The sequence below is a fragment of the Ammospiza nelsoni genome, chromosome 5, assembly GCF_027579445.1.
Source record: "Ammospiza nelsoni isolate bAmmNel1 chromosome 5, bAmmNel1.pri, whole genome shotgun sequence".
NCBI lineage: Eukaryota > Metazoa > Chordata > Aves > Passeriformes > Passerellidae > Ammospiza > Ammospiza nelsoni.
In genome coordinates, this window is record NC_080637.1 from 54,201,147 (window position 1) to 54,223,748 (window position 22,602).

General features: G+C 41.4%; 1 protein-coding gene and 1 long non-coding RNA gene across 3 annotated transcripts in view; both read left to right on the plus strand.

The window, feature by feature from the left end:
- Positions 1–22,602, plus strand: part of LOC132073036 (uncharacterized) — a 165,015-nt gene that overhangs the window by 90,139 nt on the left and 52,274 nt on the right. The window lies entirely within an intron of this gene.
- On the plus strand, positions 394–16,353 carry NFYB (nuclear transcription factor Y subunit beta). 2 transcript variants are annotated; one of them, XM_059473217.1, is made up of 7 exons: positions 394–551; positions 8,673–8,766; positions 9,249–9,379; positions 11,129–11,326; positions 13,090–13,171; positions 15,402–15,481; positions 15,703–16,353. In XM_059473217.1, the coding sequence occupies exons 2-7, from the start codon at positions 8,673–8,675 to the stop codon at positions 15,733–15,735; spliced, it is 618 nt and encodes a 205-aa protein (XP_059329200.1). In that variant the 5' UTR covers positions 394–551; the 3' UTR covers positions 15,736–16,353. The 2 variants fall into 2 exon arrangements, with proteins under 2 accessions (XP_059329200.1, XP_059329201.1); XM_059473218.1 differs by having other exon boundaries at positions 423–551; positions 15,410–15,481.

The window sequence follows — 22,602 nt, forward strand, 5'->3', positions numbered from 1 at the left end:
GAATAGGTAGCCCAGGGAGACTGCAGTCTCCCTCACTGCAGATATTTCAGAACTGCCTGGATACAATCCTGTGCTTGTGCTCCAAGATGACTCTGCTTGAGCAGGGAGGTTGGACCAGCTGTCAAACTGTGGTCCCTTCCAACCTGACCCATTTGTGATTCTGTGAGACCGACGCCGCAGGACGAGCTGCCCCTGCTCAGAGGCCCCTCTATACAATCGCCAGGAGCTGCCCTGAGGGACCGAGCCCTGTGGCAGGGACAGCCCCCGGTGGCAGCCACGGCCGCCGCTGCGCCCCAGCCCCGCGCGGGCGGGGGGGCGGGATCAGCGCCCCCCGGCCCAGACGTTCCATAAAGGAGGCGGGCAGGGTCGGCCCGGCGGGAGGGGGCGCGCTGAGGGAAGGGCCGACACGAGTGGCGGGGTAGGCGGCGCGGAGGGAGGGCAGCCCGGCTGCGGGAAGCGAGGCTCCGCGCTGGGACTGGTTCCTTCGCAGCCATTTTCCGTCCAACCAAACAGCCGATTTGCGGAGGGAGCCAACCAGGGCCGCACTGGAGGTTTGTGCCTGGCTCCGGCCAATGATTGGTAACCGGTTGCACTGCAGGCTCGAATGAAATGTCCGTCTCCCTCCCCGGGCCCCGGCGCTGCCGCCACGCCGCCGACGCGGGCACCAGGAAGTGCGGGGCTGCCGCCCCGGGCCCGGCACCGGCCGCGCGTCGCTTTATGCGACCGGGGAGCCGAGCGGGGTGGGCGGCCGGGGAGGGGAGCGGAACGGGCGGGCAAGCAGGGAGGGGGGTGTCGCCAGGGGCGGTGGGGCGGCTGCCCCTGCCGCTGTCCCGCTCTCTCCGCAGGGCCCTTTCCGCTACGGCTCCATTTTGCGGCCTAGGGCAGGGGTGGAGGCAGCAGGCGGGGCTGCCCCGCGGCCGGCCGACACCCCTCACCGCTGGCTGAGAAGCGGCGGGTACTTGCGGGCGTGCGGCCTCCCGCCATCTCTCCGTCTCCGCGCCAGCCGCGCTCGCTGCGCCCCGGGGCCGCGGCTTTGTGGCGACCGCGCCGGGCGGAGCGGGCTCGGCGCTCTTTTGTGTCCGCCCACCGAACCCCCTCCCTTCGCCACGGGAGCGAGGGGCCGTGGCCCCCCCACGCCCACGGTCCCCAGCCGGGCCGTGAGCCGGGTAGCGGTGCCACAGCGGCCCGAGCTCTTCTCCCGGTACCCCCGGCGTCGTTGTCGGGACCGAAATTTCCTGAAGGGTTTGGCGGTATTTGCAGGGATGAGGAGCGTAGGGTGAGGCTCCGGGATGTGGTGCCGGTGACCGGCTGGCAGTGCGGGCGGGAATGCGAGGCCTTGGTGGGCTGCACGGGGGCCCGGCAGAGGCGCCCGGCCGCCCCCGGGCAGGTGCGGGCAGCGCGGAAATCACAGCCAGCGTGATCAACAATAAAGTTGGTGATTAACTGAGGACTCGTCGTCTTGTGCCATTTGTAAACAAGGGGTCACGATAGACGAGTTACCTTTCGAACAGATGTGAGCTGGGTGCCAGGAAGGCTCAGAGGCTGTTGGTATAGTAAGTAGGAGGGTGTCGTCGTCGTCCCCGTCCCTCCTCCCCCTCCCCCTTTGTGCCCCAGCGCTAACTGCGTTTGCATCATTGAAGGGCATGAAATCAGGAAATGGGATCGAGCAGCTTGCAGTGGCGGAGAGGCAGCTGGGTGGCTGTCCTGTGACACACATGACAGATGGGAGAGACGGGACCCTGCCATTATCAATGTCTACATAACTTTTCGGTGTGTGGGAGGTGTTCTTGGGCAGACCTATGTGTGTTAGCCCCTGTGCTACCTCCGGAAATTGTGTAGTTGGTGATCCTGAAGAGTACTGTCGACGTATTAACAATCCTATAGACAATCATACTGGAAAACCACAAAAATTCATGTGTTCTAGTAATGTTTCTGCAGCTATGATATATATTCTGCAGTACAACCGCAGTAGAAAATCAGGTTTACCTTTACCAATTTCTTTGAGGCTTAACCAAAAAGATTTGTTCTGAAAAGAGCTGTCAGGTAAAAGCTACCTAGTGTGGTTGGGTTGCTTTTGGGATGGCAAAATTAATGATAACAATAATCTGGACATTTTTAGGCAATGAGGAGCACAGAAATCTGTATTTTAGCCCATTCATCGACTCTATTACATGAAATAACTTTTCCTTGGCATCTTGGTGGATGGCAGTTATTGTCGACGAAAGAAAAAAATCAACTTTCTCAAAAGCAGCTCTGGCAAAATGGTTGGAAAAAGGAAAATGGTAGCTGCCACTTTGGGCAGTATTCAGTGTCTGGCTTTAATTGGCTTGCAGGAATGGAGAAAATAAATCTATATATAATCATTAACATATTGTTCCTAAACAATAAGCTAGTGGTTGCTTTCTTTTTATCTTTGATTATGTGGCCTGTGGCATGACAGTTGCAGTGTAAAGGCAAGATCTATCTTCAGTTCTCTAGGACACCCAAGATGGCTCAATCTGAACCTTTCTGAGGCCTGTGCGAGTTGCTTTTGTGCTATGCATTGAGCAGGTGGTTATACGTGGTCTTGGCTGCTGGGATTTACAGCTATGGCATTATATTGGGAGAAGTTAGAAGCACTGTGTGTTACTCTTTAGACTTCTGGATTTGAATGCCACAGAGTTCAAAGCTTAACTCTTATTTGTGGTAATAATTAGATGAAGGGAGGCAATGTTCAGAAATTGAATGAAATATAATGTTTAAGATAATGTCAAGATATGAAACATTAAACACTGAAACTTTGAAAGTCTGATACCTTGTTTTGTCAACATTTAAAAAAGGTTTGCAAGGTTCTTCCTTTAGTGCTTTCAAATATAACTCTAATGGTGCTCCACCTTTAAAATTCTGCTTAGAAAGAAACTTGACTTAGTACAGAGTTTTGCAGTAGTATTTTGAAGGAACTTAGTATTTGAAAATTGATGTTTTAGTGGCAGGATGCTTGTAAAAAGAGCAAAACATTACTATATATATATGCATACTAAACAATATGGGTAAATAACATTGGTAGAATAAAAGCAAGTGTCAGCAAATTCAACAGTTTTGGCCGAAAATAGTCTGGTCTGAAGCTAGTTCGGTCTGGTCTGAACTAGTTTTGTAAAACTCTTACTTGCCCTGTTGCTTTAGAGGAAAAAAGCTGCTTGGCATACTTGAGTTACTACCTCAACAAAGGAAAAATTACCTACTTAAAAATGTTATCAAACTTCTAAAAGGAAAAAGACAGGGTTTATGGATTGCTGCTTTAATAAACAGATAATCTTAGTTTTTTACAAAAAATACTAGAAAAGTATCAAAAGTACTATTGAAAGGTAATATGGGGATTTCAGTGAGGTTGCTGAAGGAAGGAGGTGCTGGTGCAGTGTGTTCAGCACTGCTTTCCTTTTCCAGCTTCTGCAAATGCAATTAAACTGCCTCCATTCCTCTGCTCATCTTATTTTCTCCTCCAGCTTCTCTCTTCTACTGCCAAAAAAGAGAAAGTGTGGAAACTGGATTTCTCCTGCTTGCTCTGTATCACTGACCCTCTCGATGTGAAAATGTATGAGGTTTTAGTCCAGCCATATATATTGCAGCTAACAGTGCTTGTGGATATTAGCCAGTCTTGGAAGGAGTCATCAGCTGCTCTAGCAGAGCTGGATCCATGTGAAGGGGGTCTGTAGTCAGTGGCACTGGGGCTTTTAAGATAAGAATAAAGTTGATAGACTGTTACATGGAGTGGGAAGGTGTAAAGGTGGCAATGCCCCTTTTGGATTTCATAAGAGAAAGTTTCCTCCCCATGGGCCAGGGGAAGGATTCTGGTATAGCCCAGATGCTAATGAGCCTTGGTGACACTGTAGTCCTCTCAGCATCAATCTGCTTTTCTCAGTGTTACTCTGCTGTGGGGGGAAACACTGAATGTAAGGGATTAGAGAAGTCTGAGATGGAGAGAGAGTGCAGCATCTGGTTTTGTTCTATGTGTGAAGGCATTTGGCATTATATTTTTATGTGTCTGCTGAAACAATGTCCTGTGAATGCATTCACCAGTTGGTATTTCTTAAATACCTGAAGGTGGGAATTCAGTGGGAAATTAGGATCCCCAGAAGTCACTGAAAAATAAAAGAAAATTAAAGGTGCATTTTTAATGGAAAAGTCTTTCTGCTTAAGAGGCAAGGGTGCAGAAATCTCGAATAAAACTTTGTGTCTCTGCTGTTATGTACTGATTCACAGCTTTACATCTCTTGTGACAAAGTGTGGCAAAATGAATGATGTGGTTACTACCTACAGCTTTAGTTATTGTTTCTGTCCTGCTTCTTTGGCAGACATGACTGCATGGAATGTGTACCAAGTGCTTCAGTTCATTGCATATAACTTTCCATTCCCCTCTCATAGGGTAGAAATTTTGGGAGACAGGGTGGATAAATACCACATGAAATACTTAAATCACAAGAGGCCTTTGGTTTCCCTTCAAGAGGGCAGTTTGTAAGTCATTGCCATATAACTTCCTCGTTATGAAAACAAAAATCATGTTTCTTCAAATTTCTTTTTTCTTCTTTGTTTTTCCTTTTATACTGATCTAAGTTTTAGTCCCTTCTTCTCAGTGCTAGCATGCTTGGGCTTGTATTCTTCTTTAGTTATAATTTAGCTGAGCTACTGGTATTGACTGCAGTCTTAAGGGAGCTTATAAGATTAAACAGGATGCAAGATTTACTTTGAGATACTGATGTTTTATTAGTTTAGTACAGACATATTATAGGAACAGTCTGAGTTGTGAGCAGCTGACAGGAGCAAATTTTTTTTAAGCATCCTCAAGAATATTTATACCAAATGTCAGTGTAAACCCGTGTGTTCATTCATGTGCATCTTATCATTGAACCTTCTTTGATGCTCTTGAAATGTTTCTCTTATAACATATTTCTTTGGGTAATTTCCATGCATCTAGGGATATACAAGCTATGTATATCCCTAGTAATATTCTTTTATTATTAGAGAGAGAAAAAACAAACAGAAAGCCACTAACAGAAAGCATTGTGCTGCTGCTCTGTATTCAGATTTTAATTGTGCTGTGTAGTGCTGAATGTTTATGTCCTGTACTTGTTTACTCTCCCTGGTTGTTGATAAAATCAGATAGTGGCATGGTCATTTTAGAGACTGACATGTCATTCAGTCCATGTGTATCCATGGAGGAGCTTTATTGTCTTCCTAGCACAGGAAGCTGAGGATAATGTACAACCTGTAGTAATTGCTTCCTGCAGTTATGCACTGCACTTGCTGCTGTAGGACTGGGGTGTTGGAAGCCCTCCCTCGTGCAATTTGGCAGCCACACAGAGGTAGGAGATGCTCTTGTATTAAAAAGCACTGCAATGTTTGCAGGCTGAAACTGCCATGCAAATGTGATGTATAATCTGCAAATGGCTACTTCTCCTTAAAGCAAGTTGTAACAATTTGGCAATCTAAAGCAAAATCTGAGAGGAAAGTTCTTTCCCACCTGAACCTTTTAGGATTAGATCTTCCAGGATTTTGCCTGTTCTAGCATCTACTTCCATCTGAAGTAGCAGATCTTCCTACTAAATGGGCCAATATAAGAACTGTTGGCCTTTTTAGTCTCCTAGTGACTGCAGTTAGTGTAGGTGAGGTGTTGTTTCTATGCTATATTGCACTGGTGCCTTTTCCAGAACAACTTTACGGACACAGAATTTAGTTTGTGTCATAGTTTTGGAAGTGTTTTATTGGTTGTTTGGGGTTTTTGTTTGTTTAAAGGAGGGGGATTAATTAGCAACAGTGTAGTGAGAAGATTGAAGAAAATGTTTTCTCATTTTCTGAACATTGTTGTATGTGTTACAGAACTTGTGCTGAGCTTGACAGTCAGATAATGTGGGGATTAACTGGAGTTTTGAACACCTGAAATTAAAACTGTAATGTGTGAGCATATAACTGTTTGTTATGAGATGGCTGGGATAGCCGTGGCCACGTTTTCCTGCAAGGTCGTGTTTGTCATTCATCAGGCTCAAAGAAATACTAGTAGGGTGACTTGGATGGCACATTAATTACAGCTGCTACATTCAGATGCCTGGATCTAGATTTGAATTGAATGACAACTCTGGCTGAAATTCTTCCATCAACTTACTTGGATTGAAGTAGTGTGCTGAGATCCCCTCCTTCCCTCACGGTGTGGTCAGCTGGAGGAGGCATGTGGGGCAGCTGGGCCAGCTCTGTCTGTGGTGGCCTTCAAGATGTGGCTGGAGAAAACCTTGAGTGCTCTGCTCTGAGCTCGGAGCTGACCCTGCTTTTAGCAGGGGCTGGAGTAGAGACCTCCCACAGCCACTTCCAACATGAATTATCCTGTGGGCCTGGATCGCGACCTGGTTATGCTGAGCATTATGCAGAAGGGTGTTAGTGCTGTCCCTCATCTCCTGTCCCAAAGTTGTCCTGGCAGCTAAAAATCTTTCTTCAAGTAATACCAACAGAAGTAATTTCAGTTGATGTTAAGCTGTCAATACCTGTTTTCTTTATCTGAGTCAGATCTGTCTTTTTCTGTTGCAAGCCTTTTCCTGTCAATTTTGCTAATCACTATTTTAGATTCATAGTGCTGATAAATGTCCACACAAATGCCCAATAATGGTGAAATAATACATCCTGTAAGTAGATCTGGAAATATGCACACAGAAAAAAATAGAAGCAAAGGTATTACCTTGAGGATGCATTAGTTTAATATGACCAAAATGTCTGTAGATGCAGCACAGGTTTGAAAGAGATTCAAGCAGGAATTGTCTATTGAAAGCAAGCTGGGTTAATGAAAGTAAGATGTTTTCTTAGTGTTGCTGGGTCTTGGCAATAAAGATTCAGATGGAGTAACCTGCCGGAGGGGTGAGCAGAAACCAGTTAGTTATCACATCATGGCAGAAATTTGAAGAATATTGCAACCCTGAAGGAAGGAAATAATTTAGAAGAAGTGTTTCACAGAAGATTGAAAAAAGAGAAGGAAAGAAAGATCAAGGTATAAAAATACCTCGTATTGGGGCTGGTAAAGATTGAGATCCTAAATTAAATTCCATCAGGGATCAGAGAGCCAAAACTGAGAAGACTACCAGAAAACTCTAACATAATTTTGGAGGTAGCTTTAGGGATTTACCAGACTGCAATTTTAATTCTTTCAGAGTGCAGAAGGGAGAGGGAGGCACAATTCTCTTAATGATGTGTGATGTCAATTTTGGTGATCATGACATGCAGGATTGTGATATCCTTGCCTTGTCATTACAGTAAGCTGAGAAAGCAAACTGCAGACCCCTTGGGAGATTGAAAAGCAAAGTTAGATCTCCCAACAAAGAATCTGCAAAATGTGGATAAAGTGAATTTATGTTAAGGATGGCACATGGAAGGTTGATGCCTAAAATACTGCCCTTCCTTTGGGTAGAGCTACTGTGTAAGAAGTGAAGCTGGTTTGCAAAAGCCCAGCAAAAGGGACCTGAAATTCTTTATAGAAGTGTAATATTCTGTTCAATGAAGAAGAGCTGGAATAGTCTTTTTCTCTTGAACAGCTCCTAAGGCTCTGTCCAGCTATTGTTGGAATGTGAGCAGCGCTCGCGTTATTTGTGCATCTCTGGCCAAATGTAACACCGGACATTGCTGGAAGGTTTCAAAGTGAAACTCAGCCCTGTGGCCACAAGCAGAGTGCACATTAGCGAGAGGTTAAATGCTCATATTTCTGGGTAGATGTAAAAAAATCACAACATTGCTTCTCCCTCTCTCCCTCCCTTCTCTCCCTCTTTGTGGATATGCAAAAAAGTGAGCTCTGTGGTCTCACTGACAACAATCACGAGATCCTTCAAAGACACCAGGGTACCCACACAGTGGATGTGGGGTCAATGAGTGAAGTCAGCTGGGCTCTGCCTCTCCAGGGCCCATGTGTGTAGCTTGTCAGTAAGAAGGAGGGAAGCACAGGCTCTTTTGGCTTCCCTTTTTCTCCTGGCTTTTAAGTTACCTATTAAACTGTGACCGCCGCCATCTCCAAACCGTCATGAAGAAGTCTTCTTTTTGGCCACCACATCAGAACCTTGAGAGAAGAGCACCAAAGAATGCCCAGAGAGTGAGGCAGGGCAGGACTAGGGAATGCTAAAGTGTGACTCAGAAGGCACATAGGAGTAGCTGGTGTCTCAGGGAGGATGAGAATGCGGAGCTGGTCCCACGGTCTGGCTAGAAGTTTATCAGTGGGCTTGACAAACCAACACGAAGAGTAAAAGTGAGTGAGTGAGTGAGTGAGTGAGTGAGTGAGTGAGTGAGTGAGTGAGTGAGTGAAGGATGCATTCTGTGTAGGAACTAATAGGTAAAGCATTCAGTGAACAGGGGGCTGATGTAGGTTTTGAGGGTTGTTCAAGAACCTTGCACATTCTGGTCAGACTTTCACAGGAGCTATGTGTTACATAAACCAAATGATTCGGTCATGGCCTGTGCCTCTGGCCGAGTTTGTTGAAAAGCCTCACAAAACAGTTGAACTATTTCCATTGTCAGTACAACTCATTAATGACAGTGGGGATGCTGTTCTCCAATAGCAAAATATTTATGCTTTGTATAAAGTGATCTCATAGTTTGTGCTGGGTTTGAGTAATAGCTGCACTTAGTGATGTAACAATCACACCTGAAAGGTTTCCTTCTTCTGGTTGTAGATGGATGGTGACAGCTCCACAACAGATGCTTCTCAGTTAGGAATTGCTGGAGATTACATTGGTGGCAGTCACTATGTCATACAGCCTCAGGATGGTAAGAAGTGAGAGAGCAAATGCTACTATTTCTCTGCATATGTGTGTATACATAAATTTTCTTCCAGTTCTTATATCATTCTCTGCTGTCTTCTCTCAGGCTAAGAATTTGCCATTGTTTTTGTAATGCCTCACTGTATAAAGCATTTTCTACAGTTTGAAGGGGGGAGTTGGATTTTTTGATGTTGGTACAGAGACCTTAGGGGGATGACAAAAAAATTTATGTTATAGGAAGCAGTTTGTATTTTGGCATGGCATTAATAATGGTTGTTGATCAGAGCCATGTACACTTCAGTGCATAATGTGATTAAATGCTATCTTTATAAAGGTACCCTGATATTGCATCTATTTTTAAAATTATTTCTATGATGTTAACACATTGTGTTTTCAAAGGTCTTCATTCTACAGTGTAAGATTTTAAACTGAATTATTGCCTGTTGTCTATCAAATATAATTTCTGTTAACTTTTCTTCATTTCATTAGACACAGAAGACAGCATGAATGATCATGAAGATACAAATGGTTCAAAAGAGAGTTTCAGAGAACAAGATATATATCTTCCAATTGCAAATGTGGCAAGGATAATGAAAAATGCCATACCCCAAACAGGAAAGGTAATACTGTTGTCTGGTAAAGAAAGTGTGTTAATGAGTTTTATTCCTTCCTCTCCATGAACTTGAGCTGATTAGAACAACATATTTTTCCAAATGATGCTGATTTATTGAAGAAAAGCATTATAAAAGGAAAGGGGAAAAAGCCCCAGGAGCAGGAGGTGATTGAGACTAAGCCAATCACTAAGAATATTTTCTATGCAATTCTCTTGAGAGATTTAGTCTGCTTTCAGTGATGTGCACAAAATTTGGAATAAGTGAAAAATTTTGGCTGAAATAGAAATTCAGTGCTCGTCCTGAAGGGAAGAGAATGTTAGCCTTCCATTGCCCAAATATTTGCATACCCAAATGCCAAAGTGACATAAGAAGTCTGCTTTATATCATGGAGCAGATAAGGCTAGATATTGAGAGCCTTGTTTATTTCTTACTTCTAAGAATAGACTTTTTAATCCATTCTGCTGAGCTGGTGATTGTATAAGTACTTCTTCATTCTACTGGTTTATCTTAAATCTTTGCAGGGCTCCTATGATTTGCTCTTTCTCTATTGTATTCCAATACAATTCCAGCCACAGTAACATTTCCTCCAGCTAAAACTGATCTCTTTGGAGATCACTCTAAATAGAAGCAAGACATCATTTACTCGCCTCTGCTTGTATTTTCATAGTGTTCACGGCTTTCTGGAGATCTGAATGTTACGTTTATAACTTTGCTGTGAAAAACTGTACCCTAGTTCATATTGTCATAAATTTTTAGTGATCAAAATGAGATTTTTCTTTAGAATTTAGCATATGGGATGTGGAGCTATCGTGAAAAATAAGGATGGTTTTTTGTAAAAAACTGCAAGAGCAGCTGCTGACTGATGACTTCTGAAAATCTCACCCTACATGTCTGAAAATATCAGAGGAGCTGGTGAAGACTCTGCACACAGTTACTGCTTCAATTTTTTAGGTTCTTTTTATGTGAAGAATAAGAATCTTAATTATTATAATCTTCTTACTGATTCTTGTCAGCTTCCCAAGTAATCATGAGTAATACTTTCTGTAATTTTAAGTCAGGTAAATTACTTTTGTCCAGCTGAAAGCTGTAATCAAATTTACTTACTTCATTCTTGCCAGGGGCATATGTTCATATGTTGCTTCATTTGAGTTGTCATTTGGTAAATTTATACCAAAGCATATATATATATATATATATATATATATATATATGTATGTATGTATGTATGTATATGTATATATGTGTCTATATATTTATTTGGTAAATTTATAATAAAGCATTAGAAAGGCTTTCTGGTAGATGTATATTCTAGTGCTTGAATCTAGGCAGGATAAAAATACTTGTCAGTGCTGAATTGGTGGGAATGTGATGAACTGAGGTTGGAGCTACCAGGTCTCTTAAAAAGAAGAGGAAGTGGGCTGTGACATTGTGATGAACAGGTTTGAAGAGACATAGGTAAGCAAAGCAAGAAGCATCTGGGTGTAAGAGCTTGTATAGAACTTAGGACTTCAGGAGATCCTGGCGGTTGGCTGTGCTGCTTGAAATAGTAAAACATGAGTAAAATCACATTGCAGCTGGTCTTATGTAGAGGAGTGAGGACATCCAGTGGTTTGCTGTGCAGGTGTTGCCTAAATGGGTATTATCATTGGGATTTGGAATGTTTCCTCTATTATGTACTCTTTGGGGGGTTAGTGGTGAGTTTTTTAAAGTCTTATGTCTTTATTAATGATTTTGTGATACTTTTTTCCTTACTAGATTGCTAAGGATGCAAAGGAATGTGTACAAGAGTGTGTAAGTGAATTCATCAGCTTTATAACATCAGAAGCAAGTGAGAGGTGTCACCAAGAGAAAAGAAAGACCATCAATGGAGAGGATATTCTCTTTGCCATGTCTACCTTGGGGTTTGATAGTTATGTTGAACCTTTGAAGTTATACCTCCAAAAATTCAGAGAGGTTGGTATATATGGGTATTTGCTCATTTATTTAACCTGGTTGCATTTATCCTTAGCTCTCTGTTGTTGTAACTGTATAATGGTTAACTTGCACAGTATCTCACAGCTCTTGGTTAGGGAGTAATGTTATGTTTAAAAGCATTCCAGAGGACTCTTGACTCTCAGAGGATGTCAAGAGAAAAAGGAGGAAGTAAACATTTTGGTTAGACTTGCTGATTCGGAGTAGTTAAAGCTTTCAACTTTATTCAATATTCTTCAATATTCAATATTATTCAAATTCTCTAATATATTGGTGGTCATAAATTGCTCTGCTCTTTGAAGTGCCTATTAAGAATGTTTAATTTGATCTTTGGGTTCTGTCAGTATGTACTGACTACATCCTCTGAGGAACTGGCCTAATGCCTATTGTTTGTCTGGACTTCAGGTCTGCAGAAGAAAAAAGCTGTTTTTCTCATGTTGGAATAATGATTCACATGGAAAACTATCTGTTTCAATGGGTTTTTTAAAATTACTATTTTAGCCTGTCCCTCAGTTTGCTTTTGATACATAGTACATGCTAGATATGTGATCCAAATAGTTAATTTAATTTATCCCTTCTGTAGCAGAAAGTGACTTTATTCCTTTCAGCAGTTTAGACCTTTTCAAAAAAGGAAGTTGCTTCTGCTTGAGATTTTTTTTTCTGGTCTGCCTCCTCCTGTCTAAATTGCCAGAACAGTAGATAAGGATGCTCTTCTGAGTTTCTTTGTTTTGTAAACCTAAGATATTTTAGTTCAGACTTGCTAACCGTATTTGTTTTGCTGACAACACTTGAAGCTTCCCCTTCCCAGAAGGTCATTTGCTGAATAACTGAGTAACAGGAGATGTAAAGTTGGAGTAGTGCTATGTGCCTTTTCCAGTTCTGTGTGGCAGTTGCACATGCTGTGATAGGGCTGTATGTGCTTTTAAAAAGGCAAGTATTCCCTGACTAGTTCCAGTTCTTACTGAGTAAGTCTGAAGTGGGTCTGTGATACTTTCATTCTTAATTGATCAGTTTTGCAGATTATAGATACTGTGGTAGCAGAGTAATTGGATTGGATTTTAATTGCATGGATGGGTTAAACAGCTTTGCTCATCAGTTTTAAATCTCCTTTCCAGCAAGGGTGTCTTCAGGGTGAAATACTTCAGTTTTGTAATTGAGTATTTTGTCTGAAGCAAACAGTTGCAGAGAATCTTTTTTTATGCCCACATTATTTTTCTAGACATTCTTATGTAATAGCATAGAGCATCAAAAATTGCATGCAGATGACTTGGGGCCTTGGCTTTCTATGTATGCTGATATCCTTTCTGGCTTTAGTCCTTGATGTGGGAGAAGAAATTCCAAATCTTGGTTTTAAATGTCAGCTCTTAGTTTATGGTGATGGTGCTTGTGTGTGGTTGGTAAGCAAATGTTTTACATTCTTGATAGGTGAGACTCTCTGATTTCTTGTAAATTCTCCTTTTGGATTACCACAGATTTTGAACTTTCTGCAGAAGGTGAAAAGCCTTTCTTAGAACCACACAGTCCTAGTTTGACAAGTTTTTGTTTCAGGAGTATGGTTAAGATGAAAAACACTTATGTAATATGCACATTCTCAAATCCCATAGAGTTTTACAGTTCTTGGAATTTCAAGCTCCAGCTGTTGCACTGTAACTCTTCTGCAAGTTTCAAACCTTGGCTAGAGTTCTTGGGGCTTTGAAAAAAATCTCAAGCTTTTTTTCTGCTTATTTTGTGCTCTCTCTTCTTAGGCAATGAAAGGAGAAAAGGGAATTGGGGGAACAGTTACAACTGCAGATGGTCTAAGTGAGGAGCTCACAGAAGAAGCATTTAGTGAGTAGTACTTTTTAATTTATTATGTTCTTACTACAGCTGTTGTAAATACAGCACTTCTGGCAGCATTCTTACTTGAGGAATATATCCTGGACTAGTAATAGCTCGTGTCAATTGTGAAAAATTTATAAATGCATATATTAGTCCTTGTATACACTTAAACACAGGTTGTAATGAAAGGTGCAAACCTTTTTTTTCCTTTTCCCCCAGTAGCTACATATTTAGGCCCCATCCATTCTACTTGCAAGACTCTTGGGGGAAAAAAGTTAAACTCACTTGAGGAGCTCATCTTTGAGAAATGAGGCAGAGAAGAAAATCATCTTTGTCTAATTCTAAAGACTTTAATATTTCTTACATTCAAAAGAATGCACAGATTGGCAGCTAGAAGGTGTAGGGTGTAGCATTCAGTGTAGTTTTCTTCCTTTTACTGTGGATTAAAACCTGACAGTTTTTTGGGATTTACACTGATTTTGTTGGTGCTGATTCTTGCATGTAGTCTCCACCTTGGCTTTTAAATGTTATGGGCTGGTAGTGTTGAACCTGATAGAAGACAAATTAGAAAGCACAGCTCTAGTCCTATCTACTGACAAGCTTTAGGTTTTTAAGTATGTGATAAAATCACTGGTAAACCACCAAACTAGCAAAACTTCAAAGCCTGAGGGCTAAAATGACCTATTCAGGATTGGAAATACACTTTGCTCTCAGTTTGACTTTGGCTGCATAAAACAATGCAGTCTTGTTGGATCTCTTCTAGCCTGGAAGAGGAGCTTATAAAACTGGCTGGAAATTAGGAATCTAAATCTAAATATTGCAAGGGTCCCTTCTAATATTTAGATTCAGATTCTTAAAAACTTTAGGTTGCTGTGACTTGAAAAGAGCAACTTTAGAAATGTCCTGGCAGGATTAAGGATGCAAAGGAGCTGTTGCAGTATTAAAAGAAAGTAAAAAAAAAATTATGTTAAATAACTGATCATGTAAAGTGCTGCAGGTTTTTCCCTTCACAGGGGCAGCTCTGTCTGGAATGAATGATGGTGTCACTGCAGCAGTAGTAGTGATAGCTGTGCTTCTGTGGCATAACCCTCAGCTCTTTGTGGTGGCCTCATGCCGGGGCTGGGTTGGGGTCTCTCCATTAAGCTGTGTTGGATGCGGAATGTGCACATTGAAGAGTAGTAAATTTTGGACCTGCCAGAGCCACTTTCACTAGTCTTCATGCATCTCTCAGCCTGCAACTGAAGCAATTGAAATTTTGTTCAATGAAGGAGGAAGGAAAAAAATAAAAACAACCAACCAACCAATGAACGAAAAATCTAATTACAAAACCCTCAAACATCAGCTTTCAAATGAAAACTGTTAGGATTATGCTGTGCTTTCAGAATTTTGTATTGGTTATACATCTTGTTTATATTTAGTAACTACATGAACAAAACCTTATTATTTGTGTCCTAGGGGAAAATGTGCTACAGTGACAACCTACAGCATAAATCAGTGTGCTGCTTTGCTTTCAAATAGCAGTTGTAAGGCACCTACTCTGAGTGTGAGAGCTTAATATGCATGTTTGTGAAGGTCTACCTTGGGGCATCACTCCCTGTGTTTTCTCTTGGTATCTCAGAAGTACTTTTTACTCCTTTTGTTGGCCTCCTCTTTCCTCTGTGAAATCAGAGCTCTTCCGTGTGCCCTAAAGGACATGCTGAAGTCGACCACTACAATGTCAGGCTCTGGCAGTGCCTTTTATTTTTTGTTATTGCCTGTTCCTGTTCCTCTCTTCTGCCTTCCATGGAGCTTCCGTATTATGGAGTCCCTGATGGATCCCAATTTATAAAGCAGCACAATGATTTAATTGAGTTCCTCCCACATGGCTATGCTCAAGTGCTAAACAAAGCCAACTGAATTCTTCAGGCTTGTTGGAATACTGAGCACTGGAGATGGCCTTTTCAGTGGTCAGAGTGGTGAGCTCCGCTCCATTTGCCTGTGTGCAGGTTTGGACATTCTGCTTACTCTCAGAACAAAATCAAGTCGGATTTTATTATTTCTTATGAATGGGAATAAACTTGTTCACCTGTAGCACTTGGTAACAAGTGTGAATTTACCAGTGTAGGATGGTAACTCGGTAGATTAATGGCTCTGTAGTCCTGGAGTGGACCACAGTTATTTAATGGTGTCAGACACATCAAACAAGGCTCTGTATATCAAGCATTCCTGCCTAATGTTTTTAAAATGCTCTTTCTTTCAGCTAACCAGTTGCCAGGAGGCTTAATAACCACAGATGGCCAACAGCAGAATGTTATGGTCTACACAACATCATATCAACAGGTATGATCCTGTATCTTGTCCCCTACTCTCCCATCTGCTGCTAAAATCCAAACACTCGTTCAGCTGCTTTGTTCTGAAAGATGAGAATTAATTTTATATAGTCCTTTGGTCGTGGCTGTCATGCCATTCTGACACTGAGAATTCATGGCTGCTTGCTGTGAACTGCTCTGCAGCTTCAGAAAATGTGCAGTGGAATGTAAGCTTGAATTTTCTTTCTCTAGATCTCTGGTGTTCAACAAATTCAGTTCTCATGATTTTGAAGAAAATTTTCCATCTGGGAACATGAGACGGAAAACCTGTGCAACTCTAAAGAAGAGGCAGTTTAATGACTGGTGAAGAGATTTATCTCTTTGTATATTAAATAGCTGTAATGTAGCTACCAGAAGCTTGACTAATTGAGGTGAGAGTTCTGACTCAAATCTTTTTCATGATGATTTTAAAGAAATAATTGGATTTTAAAGGTATTAAAGTATTTTTGTTTTGTACAAGAGTTTGTTGCTCTGTATAACTCCTGTATGCATTGTATATTGCAATTTATTACTGTCAGAGATTTGTAGACAGTTTCTTATTTTCATATTGAATCATGTTACTTTTGTAATTCAGGTGAACAGCTGGGTTAATTCATGCTTACCCTTTGAATAAAATTGTAAGGGTAAAGTTCATTTTTGAATGCAAGTTGCCTTTATTATAAAGATTGAGTTAGTCTTGGTTATGTAACTTGTCTTGCATGACAACCTCAACTAACCTGACACGTCAGCTTATTTATTGAGATTTTGTAAGGGACTTTTTCCTCATGAAACTAGCAGCTCAAAAGTATTGCTACAATTGTTTTTTCTAATGTAACTTCTGAATTAAAGGTTAATCAAAACCAATGAATGCTCTACTACATTTAGAGGTTTAGAGCTTATCAACAGTGTTAATGAAAGCAATGCAGGTTTTCTTTTTTAAAATTTTTTTCAGTTGCATTAATTCTCGTTCAACTTACTTTGATACTTTTAAGGTAGTCTTTCTGCTATTGAAATAACTCCTCCTTTTTATGTATGGCTTGTAGAATCCCAAACTTTGAAATCCAAGGGTAGGGGGGATTTTATAGTCCTTGTGGTAAAAGATCTCATTTTAATTTTTTACTGAAATATTTTAACATTTCTTGTGAGCCTGTGGAAACTCAAAAGTGGTAGTGACTTTCTGTGTCTGGGCTGCATGTTGTGTGGGTGTGTATGGGCATGAGTGGCTGACAGCTGATTAAGTGATACAAATCTGAAATGGAAGACAGACTTCAGGTTTGCTGTCTCTTTCTTGGTTTTGCAATAAACTCTACCTAGGTAATGTAGTTCTGTATATTAAGTGAGCTGTTCTTGGTAACATTGCTGTTTCTTTATAATTGGATGGGTAATTTTGTTGCCATGTCTTAGCCTATTAGAGTAGGGATGAAGGTTTTAGTAATAGCTTACTCAGACTGGATTTTGGGACCTTCCGTATTTTTACTGTTTGCAGTGGACTGAAATGTAATATATTTATTATCCTTCTAATAAGGATAATAAATATATTATCCTTATTAGAAGGATAATAAATATATCCTTAAATTAATAACAGGTATGTTATTAAGTTAAGCAAACCACACCTTGAAACTCTTGCCATATGATCTCTTGCTGGTTTTGTCTTTTCTTTAAAAAAAAAAAGAAATGTAATAGTTCAATATTGGGAAATTAGCATAACCTAAGATATCCCAGCTCTTTAGCAAAACAAAAACTTCATGTGCAGATTTGAGCAGTGTTTCCTACCAGTCAGCGTCTTGCTGGCAGAGCCTCTGGAGACGATCCAGTGTATTCAGGGCAGTCTGCAGGATGTTCTGGGCTTTGTGGCTGCCTGTTGTTGTTCAGCAGCTATGAGCAAATGGAGTTTCTCATTAAATGTAAAACTGAATAACACAATCCCTGCAAGAGCCCTTTCTGTTTCTATTCCATTTATTTCAGGCCAGCATAGCCTGTTCTTGCTGTTCCCAGATTTGCAATGGAAAAAAGCTGTGATACTAAGTAAGGAGAAGCTAGGAAAGATTTGGCATTTTGATATATAGAAAGTGGGTTGAGGTGATCCCACACACTTGAAACAAGAAACATTTTTCAGGCTCCCTTCTCTGCTGTGAATTTAGGTTGACGTGTGTTAAGTTTGTAGTTTATACTCCATCATGTGAGCAATGAAGCTGATACCTAGTTTTTCCTTTTTGTTTCTTCTCCCTTTGAGGGCCAGGGACAAAACTGCATAACTTCTCATTCTCTTCCTGAAACCACAGCAGTAAAAGCAATAGTACAAAACTTTGTTCCATGTCTCTCTGAAACCTTTCTCCTGATAAAATTTTGCAGGGTAGCCATGGTACACCAAATAAAAAAAAATGTGGTCTGAAGAAATACTTGCCTAATTTTATTAGCAGCAGCACAACCAGTGCATTCTTTATATTCAACAAATCTGTGTTCTCATTTTGCTCTGTTTGGGTGTTTAAAATTTACAAGTAGCTAAGACCTGGACCAAGAATGACCATTCTTGCTACATCTCACCTGCTTCTACAACACTCCTGTCTTTAGTCCTCTGAATGTTTTTTTGAACTAAGATACCCCCAAACTGAGCTTGAGTTTGAGACAGCTGTGGCAGCGTATGTTAAGACTTGGAGAAAGGCTGCTTGAAAAGCAGTGATGTTCAAAGATCTTTTTCCAAGAGCAGTGACTTTTTAGGTGCCTTTTCACAAGACAAGCAAGTTTTACCACAGTAATTTTTTGAAAAATGCATTTTTGTATAACTTGATCCTTCTGGTATTTCTTTATAGGGTGCTTTTGGTATCTTTAAAAGCACAAAAATGCTGTTATCTCTAGTCCAAATGCAGTTGTGAGAAAAGCTGATTTCGATGATGTTCTTGTATATCCAATTTTCTCTTGGGTCTGTCTCTGCCCCGAGATGCATGGGATGGTGGTTCTGTGGCAGCCTGCGCTTTCGAAGAATGAGTCTGGACCCTTCGCTTTTTTGGTCTTCAGGTTGTTTATTATTTCTTATCTACAAAATTTTCTTTTTGCCCAGCTGAGATCTGCTCAGCAAGGTAGCCACAGGCACTCTGACTGCCCCCAAGGTGGTGTCATCTTTTTATACTACAAACTACGTATATCATAAATACTTTTAATTCCCAATACCCATCACCTATGTTAGACAGTGCACTTCTATTCTAAACCAATCCCCAAGTGCTAACATCATCACAGAAAATGGATGACAAGAAGAAGAAAGAAGATGCCCTGATTCCTCCATCTTGTCCCCATAGCCCCATACAAAAAAATCCTTAAACCTACATTTTCACCCTGTGAACACCTTGTTTTTACACCATTCAAATCAGTGTGGCTTTCACATCCCCATGCCAAGCTGGAAGGATCAAAATCAAGCCACCAGGTGTTCCGGGCAGAATGCCAGGGTCTCCGAGCCCTCCGATGGGGTCCTCGGCAACTCTGGACATCCGGAGGAATGTGCTGAGTTCCCACAATTTTCATTACAGGCAAAATGGGAACTGAGGCTCTGCCTTTCCCAGTCTTGTTGATGTACACATGCATGGTTAACTGTTTTATTTATTCCCTCCTTCTGATCTCTACTGAATGCTAAAACATGTGGCTGGATGGTGTAGCAAGAACACAGATGGAGTTCTGGCATGAGGTGGTACATCCTAAATACCTACTGCCCCATGTTTATATGCCTGTAGCTAAAAATCAGCCTGAATTATATGGGCTATTCTTTAAAGAGCTATCTTCCTTGAACTGCACTTTGGGTCACTGTGAATGCTATGGGATGATTCCTATTGCAGAATTTGAGGATGGTGCTCATGAACATGTTGTAGGCATGGAGAGGTGATTTCTCTCTAGCCTTTGGCAGGAGAGGAAGCATATGGGCAACTGCACACACAGAAGAGATTGCTCAGTGCAAAGCAAGGGGCAGAGACAAGGGCTAGTGTTATCTCCAGCACCTTGCTGTCATGGTAAGGGTTGGCAGCAGCTTTGCTTATAGCTATAATATTCCTCATTTTGCAGAGCTCTGAATGTGATTAATGGTCCAGGTAAATCACGGAGGCTTGCTGCCTCAGTTACATTTACAGCAGTAAGACAACTTGCCTTTAAGACACTGTATTACCAAATGGTGCAGGGTTGATGTTTTTGGGGTTTGATTTGTACCAAATAGAAGAAGGAAGTTTTTCACTGAAACTAGTAGTGAATTTTCTTGTGTTTGTAGGTGAAAAACTTCCAAAGCTGGATGTAGATTTTAAGACAAGTAATGCTATAAGGAAACTATATATGCAGCCCTATAGAATGAAGTTTGATCTAATGATTCCTCTTATTTTTCCCCTGTTGCTGGTTTGGTGAAAAGAGCAGTTGTGGGAGGATGCCTTTTGGATGTGGTACACTCCAAGACATGGACCTAGTTGAAAGTATCAACCAACTTTTCCTCTTTGAAAATCAGATATGCTGTTGTGGCAAAATAATTCTCACTTTCACCCTTTCAGAAGCTGAAAAATACATTTAAGCAACCAAATGTTGATATATTTGTTTACCTATTGATTTGTGAAATTGGCATGGTTGTGGACTGCAAGGTTACCTCTGACCCTCAGGATGTGCAAGTTGAATGGGAAGCTCCCTGGAAACTGCAAGAGTTCAGCTTGCAGTGACATTGAAGGCCACGTGCTCTGGGGAGGGAGGGCGATTTGCTCTATGCACAATAGTCTTCAAATTGGTGCCAGCTGCACTGAGTTTATTAAACTCAAGTTCCCAAGGATGGCTGTGGAGGCAGAGCCAGAGTGATGCAGTGCAGAGCAGGTCTGAAGGAGTCAGCTACCCTGCTTTAAGAAATCTTCCAGGCAAATTTCTAGGCTCATTTCCTGGAATATTTTACTGCAGCATGCCAGGCTACAAGGCCCATTTATCAGAGCAATGGCACCTGTTTTGCTTATGTGTGAAAGAAAACTATTGAGGGTTTAAATCTGCTGGGCAGAGGAGCAGCCTTTGGGCTGCTAATTTAATGTATGTGTGCCTGATAATTACCCTTACAGCAACATGAACAGCAAATAAAATTACCTCCAACAGCAGAACCAAGACTCAGTTTACGTGCAAGGGCTGTCACTCAAAATGCAACTGCAGCCAAAACATTTGCAACAGTATATACTATTTCTACTCTCTGCACCCTGGAGGAAGACAGTCCAGCACAGCAGAGCCCATGTCCCAACACTGTCAAGGGCAGCATGACACAGAAAAAGGATGCTGGGATGCACAAGTTTGTTTCTGCACTGTTCAACTCTTCCTTGGCCCCAGCCAGGAAATCCAAACCCACCAGACACCTGAGCTCCCTGTGCAGTGTAACAACCTGGTGAACAGGCAGATGCCAGGAGCCAGCTAACAGGAAAAGCTAAGCGCTGGGGGAGAAGGGGAAGGATCGGAAATCTCACCTCCAGCCAGCTGGAGTGCATTTCTGCTACAATGAAACAGGCTCCAGCACTGTGGGATGAGAATGTGGAGACTGGAGCCTGGGGAGGGCAGCAGAGGATGAGTCTGCTCTCACTCTATCCAAAACCACAAGCAATAGCCACGTTTCACAAGCCAAGCAGCTGAAACTCATCCAAAATGTTTCTGGAGTAGATGCAGTGGGACAAAGTTCTGTACACACAAGAAGAAGAAATATTGACAAAACCTGGCCATTTTGTGTCATCTGGCTTGACAGCTCTCATGTTGCTTCAGATGGCTGAAATGTAAGTAGCTGAAACCTCAAGCTGTTGGATATTTCAGGTATTCTTTTTCAAGACAATAATTTCAAAGAGTTGCTCCCAAACTCCAAACAGTTTCCTTCTGGAGCAGACAGCATTTAAAGTCAACATATAAAGTCTCTTTCCTACTCAGGCAAAATACAATGAAGAAATAATTAGGAAACTGCTGCTAAAAAGAAGAGTTTGGGATATTTGTTAATACTGCTCAAAGTTACAAGATAACTGCTTGTACCTAATAACGTTTTGTTAAATGATAATTACCAGCACTGCATGCAAGACTGATGGTTACTCTAAAAGGCAGTTAAACATTTAAATGAGTGAATGGAAACAAAAAAATAAGAGGATACAAATAAACCAACATTTTGGACCTTGTAAAAGGTTTTAAACCTTCTAAAATGGCATATAGCCAGTGTGCCTCTTTTAAGAATTGCTTTGAAATAACTGTATATTGATAACTTCCATGTGTGGAGAACAGTATTTTATAATTTCAACAGATACAGAAATAATTCTGAATGCTAGGACACAATGAAATGCTTAATCTCTTTTTCTCTTTGAAGATACCACATCCAAGCCTAAGTTTTCATTTTAAGGAGCTGCTGTACCAACTTAGCAATTACATCAGATATTAAAAGCAGATGCTTGTTAGAGGCAAGAATCCCCTCAAAAAAAAAAAAAAACAAACAACAACCACCAAAAACCAAAACAAACAAACCCCCCAAAACAAGCAAACAAACAAAAAACCCCTAAAAAACAAAAAAACCCTACCCCAAAACAAAACCAACGACAGCAAACTATGCCCACTCCCAATCTGAGATATTTTTGTTGTTCCTGTCAGGACTGTAAACCCAACAAATACATTAAATACTTCAGGCTTTTGAAGAACGTAGGGAACAGACCCAGTTGAAATTGACCGCATTTATAGATGCCAGATTTTCACCACTTAGCATGAGGCACATATAAGGAGCGAGTAAGACCAAGGGGCCCAGTAGCTTGCATGGATCTCTTGGGCCTTCCTGCCATCCTAACTCCCCTTCCAGGGGCTGCAGGTGCTAGACATTCTCTGGCTGAGCCCCACCACCAATCATTTGTGCTAGTATTCAGCTGGATGCCCACCCTACCCCCACCTACCCCACATCACAGGGATTTCCTCTCTGGGGAAAGTGCTGGAGGTGCAGTATCTTAAAGACTCTATGGATCAAGAGGAATTATTTTAAGCTCATCTTCCTGATACTTCAAGCTGACTCGTTGAAATTCTAATAAAAGGGATCTCCACTTCCAGACCAATGGCAAACACCTCAAAATGAAGATTTCACTATTTTTAACAGAAGGAGGAACCCATTGCCCA